The sequence below is a fragment of the Hydra viridissima genome, unplaced genomic scaffold, assembly GCF_058129835.1.
Source record: "Hydra viridissima isolate aposymbiotic clone 2 unplaced genomic scaffold, HvirCarnegie_v1 scaffold_3, whole genome shotgun sequence".
Classification (NCBI taxonomy): Eukaryota; Metazoa; Cnidaria; class Hydrozoa; order Anthoathecata; family Hydridae; genus Hydra; species Hydra viridissima.
The window spans coordinates 12,438,176-12,449,228 of NW_028324302.1; the positions used below are offsets into that span (position 1 = coordinate 12,438,176).

The 11,053-nt window shown below is 31.1% G+C and overlaps 1 protein-coding gene and 1 pseudogene across 1 annotated transcript; one reads left to right on the forward strand and one right to left on the reverse strand.

The window, feature by feature from the left end:
• The first annotated feature begins 796 nt into the window (after positions 1–796).
• LOC149891063 (uncharacterized) lies at positions 797–2,852 on the forward strand. The gene is made up of 2 exons (XM_090080752.1): positions 797–1,457; positions 2,453–2,852. The coding sequence occupies exons 1-2, from the start codon at positions 968–970 to the stop codon at positions 2,752–2,754; spliced, it is 792 nt and encodes a 263-aa protein (XP_089936878.1). The 5' UTR covers positions 797–967; the 3' UTR covers positions 2,755–2,852.
• A 6,086-nt stretch (positions 2,853–8,938) lies between these two features.
• Positions 8,939–10,961, reverse strand: LOC149891064 (uncharacterized; annotated as a pseudogene).
• Positions 10,962–11,053: the final 92 nt, after the last annotated feature.

Sequence of the window (11,053 nt, forward strand, 5' to 3'; positions counted from 1 at the left end):
CACACTTGTGTGTGTGTGTTTTTTTGTTTGTTTTATTCCGAATTTTTGAAATTTGGTGAAGACGTTTATAGTATTTAAAATTATTCATTCAAGAATGTAATTTTGCTTCGTGATTGAAGTTAAAACACCTTCTAATAAGTTGTTTTCCTCCTCAGTGTCACATTAAGAATTAAAGCAATCGGTATCATGAACTGCGAAATCTGTTTTTTTAAAATAAACATTTGCAATATAAAATTCATGACGAGATCATGTAGAACAGTGTTTTAGCACCGAACTCGTTTTGTTAGGGATTACGTATACCAAATATGAAGGTCGTAAAGCACTTTAAGTCAAACAAAAAGAAATGTTTTGAATAATGATTGACATGCATTTGTTATTATTTTTGTTGGGATACTTTATTTGGAAGAACCTTGATGTTTAAGGCGCCATTACGTTATTATTGTAGAATATTATAAATCCTATCAATCTATATACATATAAATATATATCCGTTAATCATCCACAGGCTTATTATTAAATATTAATTCGTTTAAATCATGATTCTTTGTTAAATGAACTTTAAATTAATTGTTAAACGTCAATTACTTAAAAATTTATTGACAAATTTTAAAAAAAAGGCGTGAGTAATGGAGACAACCTTACCAAGAGTGGAGCATGAACTCTTAAATAAGCATTGTCGACACATCAATAATAACGGAGGGGGTAGTGCTTACACAAAGTAAACATAATAAACAAATACTTAAATTTCTATTATAAATCTGAAAGAATATGTTTGGTATCATGAATGCTAGTACAATATTCCATTTTTGTTTTGCCAAAAAATTGTAGAAGGTTTCGGACTGGCTCTTTGGATTGCGCACAGCATATAGTGTCTGCGTCTGGTCTATCAACTACTTTTGAAAAGTTCGGAAAATTCTGAAGTAAAAAGAGTTTTATCAAAAGACCGAGGGATTTCCATTAATTAAAAATGTTTAAAGATATGTATAAGAGGAAAGAAAAAAACGAATTCTCATCAGGATTTAGTATTGAAAATCTACTTAAGAAGCCTGTGTCTAAAGGAGTCATTAAAAATATATCACATCACGATGGAACGCATTACTCAAACGTATCGTTGCAGAAAAAAACGTTGGAAATAAATATAAAGAATAATGAAATAGCAGAAAATGTTAATAAAGAAAAAAACTTTTGTAAAGAACCAAAAATTTCTAAAGGACAAAACTTTAGTCTACCACCAAAACCATTAGAAAGCCGTTTGGTAGAAGGCGAGGTGGAAGGGAACCTATCTTCGCTTAAATTTTTATTTGATCAACGCCGTAAAGAAACAGAAATGGAACTTTATGATGAATATTGTCAGAGAACAACATTATACCCTCGAATAAATATGTTTCAAAATCAAACGGACAGTATGAGCTCAGCATTTAGTGTACCGTTGTGGAACGGTCACTCAACTTTTAAAGGTACAAATCTTCTTTTCACCGAATAACTAATTTATATAAAAGGTAATTTATGAAAGTATAGATATTTGCATTTATAAATAAAATTTAGATGTATGCATATAAAACATATATGCATTTATAATACACTTGCTTATTCAATACATATGTGGCGTGTATTTGTTTTAATCGTTTATATTTATCAATATAATGAAACGTCTATATGTACATATATGCATACATAGATATAAGCATATATTTATGACAAACGAGAATGTGCCAATATTAGCATAGGTAAACATGTTGCTGGTTTTAAAACTTGAGTTGTTCATTCAAACAGGATAGCAAACATATTGTCAGTCTACAAATTGTTCACACGATTAGCCCGATGAATAACCTTTCGATTGGTAAATTTTCTTTTAGAAAACATCACGCGTTAATCATCGTAAACCAATACCAGTTCAAAGTTTTCGGTCCTTAACCCTTACTGAATGAACAGCAATTTTTTTAGAACCTCATAAAATATTGTGTAAGATTCACGTGAGAATCTTAAAATTATTTTTGCATAAATACTCCGTAATTAAAGGTTTGATCAATTTTCTCAGCTCTTCTGTCTGAAGAAAAAAAAAGTGAAGCAGCCACTTCCGTGTGACAGCACAAACATAAACTTTTTGTTTATCATTACTTTTAAAATGTTTCTCGTCGTAGTCAAAACAATAAACAAGTGATTAACAGGCAATCTATGACTTTGATAACTGGCGCAGAAATTTAACGTGTCATTAAATATTTGTCTTGTAGGAAAGAAAATTTTTTTTGTACAAATAAAAAACGTAACAAGAAAAAATGTGAGGCTAATTCACTTTTTTAGATTTCGTAACAGTTCTTAAAAGTGACGTAGAACTTGAAGGGGGCAATAATTCTTTTCAATTAGAAATGGTGTAAGCTTCCAAAAAAACACAATTTACTGGGCACTAATGCCATTAATTTTTCATAAAAAATTTAAAATTTTTTTCTTTTAGGTTCTGCATTGTTTTATCCGTGTACACACCGCAAACAAGAGCTTTTATATACAAATAGCAGTGATGACTCTAAGAAGTGTGTACAGGTGCGTTTTTCTCATAGTCAATCCACTGAGCTTGAGCGGGTGTTTTTAATTCAGAAGTATATTTCCCCTTACGAACGCAAACAAATATCTCGCTCACTGGATCTATCTGAAAGACAAATTAAGACATGGTTCCAAAACAGAAGAGCTAAATGGAGGCGTCTGAAGGCCGAAGATGAAATAAAGTCTAGAGTTACTTCTAAAGTCAGCTCTTATTAAGTTCTTTTGTGTAAAAATCTCTTTTACACTTGTGTAAAAATTGTGTATGGACTATAAATGTATCATGAATTATCTGAACAATATATATATTTTTAAATTATGTATCTGTTTAACTTATTTCAATCCCCCATCAATTCATAGAATTAATGGGAGATTAAAACAAAGCAGAAAGAAGAAAAGTTAAACGCTACAAAAATTTTAGATATTGCACATTTTAAAAATGCTGTAAGTTTCGTGGAACAAAATAAAAGTGAAAAAATTGATCCGTTTATTTGCGGTTAAATTGTAATGAACAAATGCTATTAAATATTTATTCATATTTTTCGGCTAGACAGGAATCTGTTTCAGGAAAAACGCAATATCTTTTGAAGTGTACATTTAAAACAATGAAAATTTGTACGATTTCATATTTGAGGATGGGAAATTCTAAAGTAACGCTTTAAAGTCTCAATGATTAATAGAAAAAAAGTAACAGACTCTTTACTTAAAATGAAGTACTTAAAAATAAAATTCTCCTGCCTCTAAACTTAATTGTTCCGAAGCATTAACGAATTGAAGTTTCTACTAAAATTTGTTTGTCTTTCAAGGGTTGGTTTATAAGGGTGATGCAATATTGATATAAGAATCAAAAGTTCAGTTTTTAGCAAAATATTTCTTTCCCATAACTTACAGCTCCTTTCATATCTTCAAATTTTTGTAATTGATAAAAACAAGTAAAACCAAATGTTGTTGGAAGACTGATTCTTAAAATAATATTATTATTAATCTTTATTGGGTCAGTAAAATTGCTTGCTCGTGAATGTAATAATCGCAAGAAGATTACATACACAAGAATGTGTAATTTTCTTGTTAATATTACTTTCATCAACCAACCCATCGTATCTTAGATGCAAGCAGGATAAGCAAAACTGGGGGAAAGGGGTGTGTATGTCAAGGGACCATGGCAGAAATGTCTCTTCCTCCCTCCCACTATTAAAATGTAGTAAAAAAAAACTTATCTGCTCCCTCCCCCTTCCCAACCTAAAACCTCCCCCCCCCCCCGTCACTTTTTTTGGTGTATTTTATTTTCCTATTTAATGCGCAAATTAAAGTACGAAGTTTAAAGCGAGTCATGAAGGCTTTAAAGTAATCTTTTCTTTTGAATAATTTTTTGTTTACTGAACAGAACGAAATACAAAACAAAAGTCTCTCCTGTAAAAATTGATGTAGTAATGTTAGAAACTATGACAAGGTTACTGACGGACGAATGGTACTAAGAAATAAAAAGTTTTGACAAAATTTTTCAATCTATGAGATTCAAGCACTGAAAAACTGGTTAGGGATCCAAAATGATGTCATTTTTAGTTAATGATTCTTCCCTAAATATTCGTATAAATTAGCTTCCCCACTTTTACGATGTTTCGCCACTCGTGATGCAAGCGACATTATCCTTAGGTTATTAGTGTGAAATCAAAAGATTCGTTTATTGACTTGCTAGTAATGTTAGCTGTGCATTACAGTGAATTTCATTACTAAAACGCGCGTTGATATGCGTGTATTAACGCTTGTACCAATGCATTATCAATTCATCATAATTTGGTCTAAAGCAATGTAACGATCTTGAACCATGAGTAGTAGAAGTTTTTGTAAAAACATCGAAGTTTTTTTTATTAAAACCCCTTTTTTACTTTTTTCAGCTTGAAGAACAGGTTTGAAGAACAGGTTTGAAGAACAGGTTTGAAGACCAGGTTTGAAGACCAGGTTTGCATCATTTTTTTTTTTTTAACGAACGCAAGTATTGGTAAAATCAGTTTTGTAAATTTTTCATAACTTTTGAATTGACTTCCTGCTCCACTGCAAAAGTTTAAACTGCTGAAATATTTAGAAGAAACTCCTTGACATAGTAATATACTACATGCATTATAATGCAATTCCGTATTATAATGCGTGTAGTATATTGAATTCCCATTATAATGCAATCCCATTCTTTAAGTGAATTACAACGGGATACAATTTAGCGGAGAGTGGTGCGAATTAAATAAGTGCGTAACTATGAGTAACTACGCTGTTTTATATGAAAGTGTTAATATCAGTTAACATTACCAACATATCAACATTAACATATCATGTAAGATATCCTACTAATCGACTGGAAAAGTAAATTATTAGTGAAAAGATTTCTGAAATTATGTTTTTGAGAAAAGAAAGAAAAAGATAAAGAAAGAAAGAAAGAAAAAAAGAAAGAAAGAAAAAAAGAAAGAGTTTAGACTTAGTGACCAGTGTCAAAATGCAAAAGAAGAAATTTTTTTTTGTGTCTGCATTTGGAAACCGTTTTTTTTTTTTTATTCAATAAGTTTCCTTGTTGATACATTATTATCAACTTTTTGCGGCCGGGTTGATGTCGTATAAGGTTTTTTCTTTTGTTTCTGGGTTGTTAGAGGTGATCGTACAACCCCACCAAAATGAAGGCCAAGAGAGTGGCTATGTGCTCTCTTCTTTTAACATCAACTAAGGATGAAGTAGCCGGGCGAATCAGGATTTTCAGTAATAAAGAAAATCTTCACTGTGGATGCCAAAGTTATCAGGAGAAATGACAGATGCTCAAGATCCTAAAGATGACCAAGTGAAAGGGCAATAAAGTTTCCAGCTTCTGTCGATGTCTTCATGGCTGTTTCAAGCAAAGGCTATGTCATGCCCTACTTCTTCCAGAAGGACCAAAATGTCAACAAGGAAGTCTACCAGGAGCTTCTGAGTAATGTGGTGAAACCTTGGATGGACAGATGTTCTGAAGGTAGATCCTATGCCTTTTACCAAGATTCTGCAACTCCCCATGTACCAAATATTGTACAGGGTTGGCTTGACGAAAATCTTCCAATATTCTGGCCCAAGTACCTATGGCCTCCAAACTCACCAGATCTGAATCCATTAGACTACAATGTATAGGGCACATTGGAATGAGAGACAAACAAGTCCAGTCATAACAGTGTGAGCACTCTGAAGCAAACAACTGCAGTTGCAGCTGCTAACATGTCTACCGACTTGAACAAGTCCTTGAAGCTGAATGTGGTTGGCTTTAATATGATTAAAGATCTAGAAATGTAAGACGCTCTAAAAATATCTAGAAAATTATCTTTAAAATATTATATTTCATCAAAAAATTCCGGATTTAAAACGCCCACCCTGTAGATTGACGGTTGTAAATGCATAATATACAAGATGACGATTAGAACGATTATGTGTAACATAGTGTACTAGATGACAATTCAACTGAAAACTTGTTGGTGGGAGTTCATGGCTCAATTGAACAACTAAAGAATGAGCTTTTTTAATACAAGCAACTTTCGCTGTTTGGTTCGATATAAATTTATAAGTAAGAAATCGAGGATCTAAATATGTACCTATAACTTTTGAGAAAATCTTCACATCATCGATTAAAATTGTCTTTGAATTTGATAGCATAATTGTGTGATTGTTTGATTTATTTCATAATTGTGCGACTGTTTGATTCACTTTTAAAGTTATCAAAATAATCAGTTAATTTATAAACGGCTGGTAATATAATAAACAAGTGGAATATTGTGAGCCGCTAAAAACTTTTTGTATAATCTTTGATGTATACCTTTACTACCGGTACCTTTACTTTGAAAGATTCAATTTTAAGCGGCAAAGTTTCAGACGAAAACTTTCGTCTAGTTGGGAATTCGTACTTGTTATCAAACGAAGCTAATTTTGATAAAATCCTAATCATCAACAATCGCCAGAGTTTGACCTGTTTGAAGAAGTTACACATAGATTCGTTGAACAATATGAGTGAGAATTTGATAGATAATGATCAGTTATTGTACTAGGAGTTTTAGACTCTTTAATATTAATAAGGCAGTTACTATACAAATGGTTTGCTATCGATGTGTTATTTTTATTGCACTTAAGCTATTTGTTGCAATTTTTGTTTGTTAATATATCTTTATATTTACACGTAGGGGAGTTGAGGGGGGCTCTTTGATCTGTGGGGCAACTTGATCTTTTAGCGCTACATCATCTATTTGTAATTATATCTGCGTGACGTCAAATGTTACTATCAGCATATACTTCCGGCTATTTATTTTCGTTGTTGTTTTGTCAAAAAATCGATTTTACGAATTTTAAGAAATAAAAGTTTGATTTTCACGATAAAAAGTAAATTTGATAAACATGAGAATTATATATTTTTATTACTATGTTAAATATTTGTAAAATATCAACTGCAGTCACTAGGTATTTTATCGACGTATATTTTATAGTATGATTTCGCCGTTGAATGTTATTTATCAGCGAGATACAGCCATTATTACATGATGTATACCTATAGGGGTTCCTTGATCTCTCTTACACGGGGCTGGTTGATCTGAGGATCAAGGTGCCCCATACTAAAATTATGATACATGTATAACTTGTTGTATTTAACTACATTAGAGTAACTATTGAAATGCATTCATTATACAAAGAAAAAATATTTCCATTTGCTAGATAAATAAAACTAATAATAAAAAATAAAAAAGGTAAAATATTTTATCAAGATATAGTAATAACACTCGATTTAATTTTGTTGAATTTTTGATAGACATAAATATGTATCAGCTGCCGCTGGACTTGAAACTGTCAATACGAAAGGTTAAACATTTAAATAAGATGATTGTGAACGAGAGTAATTTTTGTCTTACGTTTTTTCATGCTGTTCTCCTTTCATTCTGTTGTCATTGAAGAAAAAGAACGGGCTAATGAGCAATGGTGCATGCTTGGTGTCGGGGTTCGATACCCGTGCGTAGCAGACGCTTGGACAATTTATTCTAAGCGTCTGTATTTGTAAATAACTGCTAAATTTATGTCACTGTTTCTCGTTCAATTAGTTTTAAGTTATTTTTCTTCATGTTTAGTTAATTAATGCTGACATATGATTTTCGAATTTGATTTTTCAGTTTTTGCAAACATCTCTTAAAATTTCTGATGAAAAAACTTGTTCACTAAACTTTAAATGTGAATCTCTTGGCAGAAATTTTAAAAACTATGTTTTTAATTATGCTTTATTGCCAACTTCTTATTGATTTTGTAAAAAACTGTATATAAGATCAAGGTGCCCCTATATGGGGCACCTTGAACCTTTGTAGATGATGTTATAAAGTTGAGTTCTAGCTTACTAAATATTATTTGGACCAAAATTAGCTTGTTGATTTGAATAAATATTATTTTAAAATAATTGAAAATAGTATTGTTGTCTGCAAGGGTTTTCAAGTAATCAAGCATAAACCATAAAAAGGATCAAGGTGCCCCCATCTCCCCTAGTTATTATAGAATCATTGTTTTTTACAAAATAACTCCAGACTTTACTGTCATAAAAATTACTAGTCAATATTTGTTTCTAACTTAAAAAGAGAATACACCAGTCTTTAATAATGTCTAAAAGGGAGTTGAATTATTAATATCTAATGGGAATTATTGTCTACCAATCATTGCGTAATATATTAAATTTAATCAAATAAAATTAAAAAATTAACATTTTTAAAATTCTTTCATTTTTCACAACAATTAAAGCCAAAATTTAGCAAACAGTTTAATTAGTAAAGAGCAGTGGCGTAGCGAGGTGGTAGGGAGGGGGAGGGGGAAGAGTCGGGGCCGGTCAAATTAGTTTCAATGTTCAGATATTTTCGTTGAATTAAAAAAACCGCCATGAATAATATTCTTACGCATGGCTCAATCTTTATAAATAGTTTGTATTTACAAGATAAACTACTTATGAAGATATATCTTTTTAATATATCTTTCAAGATATTTATTAATGAATTTCATAAAAGTTGTTTCACAAACTAGTGACATAAAAGCTGATGGATAGTCAGTTGAACTAAGAAAGAGTGTATTTTCACACCTATCACATAACTTAACTTTTTGAATAAGCCACCCAACCATTTGTGAAAGGGCTTGTTTGATTGGTTGTATTGAAATTTCTCCAATAAACCTATAAACTGATCCTGGTAGAAAATAAGAGATTTTCTTAGGTCCTTCATAAATCCCACAATCTATGATTTTTTGATTGTTACACTTCATAAAATTCATTTTAATTGAAAGCTGTGGCAAAGTCCTTTATACAGTTGCTATTGGATTTGTTTTTCTCCACAGGTAAAAGTAGTAAAGTATTTCGGTAGGTAGTTTGAAAAGTCGTACATTAGGACGATCATTCCATCCACCTTTGCTTCGAATAATGGAAAATTGTAAAATTCTCAATACAATCCTGATTGAATCGAGAAGTACAAATAAACTCAAAACTTTTAGAAAATAGCTCTCTAGTTAAGGTTAGCACTCTATCTATTGTGACACTTAAACCCCAGTGACATGATATACTTGCTTGACTTTTAACACCACAAAAATTCCATTTCTCAATCCAATACTTCAACTCTTCCAGTTGAGAAATACTGTCTCCTTTTAAAGTTAGAGCACAATAAACTGGTTTGTCTGCGCATAACTTAAATGAATTCAATGTCGAATAAAGTATCCATACGTTTAACAAATCTTGCTGCTGCTATGACACTCAAAGGCAGTAAATTTGTATTAGTACAGCAATATAATGCAGAAGCAACCTGATAACTGAAAATTTGAGTTGCAAGTTTTACCTTCAGATAAAAGAGGCCCAGGGTCTAAGTGCCTGTCTGTTAGTTTTAGTACTAGACACAGATTTTATTTTGTTTAAATTGTATGGAGACTGGGTGTGTTGTCAAGAAACAATTTCACCATTAATATCAATGTTATATCTCTGCAAATTGTTTCTAATGCTTTTTATTAAATGTGGAGGATCAAAAATAACATGAATTTTTCTATCAATAGAAGGATTTAGAAAGTATGGTGAATTTTTGGAAAACTAAAGCAAACGTAAGGCAGCTATATTAGTAGCTCCTTGATCACAAACTAAACATCTAATGTGTAAACCATTTCTTGAACTTTGGTAATGGTTTCACGTAGTAAAAAAGACAAATCAGCATTTGATACTGTTAAATTATTGTAAAAAAAAGCTATTGGTTGTTTCCATTTGTTTACCAACCCCCTAACCATAATAACAAGTGCCTAATTTTAAAGTTTTCCATTTTACATTCCATAAACTGTGAGAATTTCTATCATATTCTAAATGCTGCTTTAATGACATCTCATCCATAACAATACTGACATTACGATCATATGGTTTCATTGCCTCAGCACCTAACTTTAAGAGAAAATAATCGAGAAAACCCTGTTTGAAGATCTGCAAATACATGAGACAAAAACAGTAGTAAACAAGCTTGACTTGGTAAACAGAATATTGTTCGTAAGACATCAAAGGTTTTAGGAAGTCGCAATACCAAAATCTTGTCACTAATTGCTCAACATTTTCCTTTATGGACTTGTTTACTCATCTGGAGTTAACTTTTAAAAAAATTGTATGGGTAATAAGTATTTTCTGGATAATTTTGAGATATGCTTTATAGATCCATCGCAGCTTTGTGGAATTTTTGGCTTGGATTTTAAATGCTCAACCTGTTTATGTAATCCAACAAGGTTCAAAGGTTGCTATCAACACGCAATGTTAATAGCAACCTTTGAACCTTGTTGGAATTGATTTCATTAAAAGGCAGTTTGTTCTCTGAAATATTATCTGAATAAACAGGTAAATAAACATCACGTTTTTTTACTGGAACTGGATGTCGTTCAACTGGTGGCTTCCTCTTGCAACCAAAAAATGGAGAAGAATTTGGTGTATTGAGAATAGTAGGAATTGCTAATTGTAAGAAACATTTTCCACCATTATTTGTAGAATAATACATTATGTTTCCAAAATGATTGCTGCACAAATAAAAGTTTTTGTTTAAAAATAGAAAAGATGTGTTGTCTAGATCTTTCCTACGACAGCTGATGATCCACTTTTTGCATCTAATAATTAAAAGGAGTATTTATTTTCAAAAGTCACAATATTCATTTCATAAAGTTTTAATGAAATAAAGAAGGGAAAAAGGAAAAATCTATTAATAATCACAATTTCGTCTAAATGAATTAAAATTTAAAACTTGTAAATATAAATTAAGAAATAAACAAGTAAAATATTGATATTAGCTTGCCTTTTTTCTTCTTTTGGAAAACGAAAAAATGTCATTTTTTCGTTTTCCGAAAACATTTTAACAGTATTTTCCACTCTTATTTCCACAGTTTAGAGCAGCACAAAATGATGGCATTGTTATAGTTAAGATTAAAATTCTTTTAGATATATGCAAAAAAAATAATTTGCTATTTAATATCGTAAAATTTCAATGGTCCGGCAGGACAT

What these genes read in the sequence shown, in the direction of transcription:
- LOC149891063 (XM_090080752.1), top strand. Translation starts at nt 968, where the DNA reads ATGTTTAAAGATATGTATAAGAGGAAAGAAAAAAACGAATTCTCATCA. An exon ending in CGGTCACTCAACTTTTAAAG is followed by an intron (nt 1,458 to 2,452) that starts GTACAAATCTTC and finishes TTTTTCTTTTAG; the next exon opens with GTTCTGCATTGTTTTATCCG.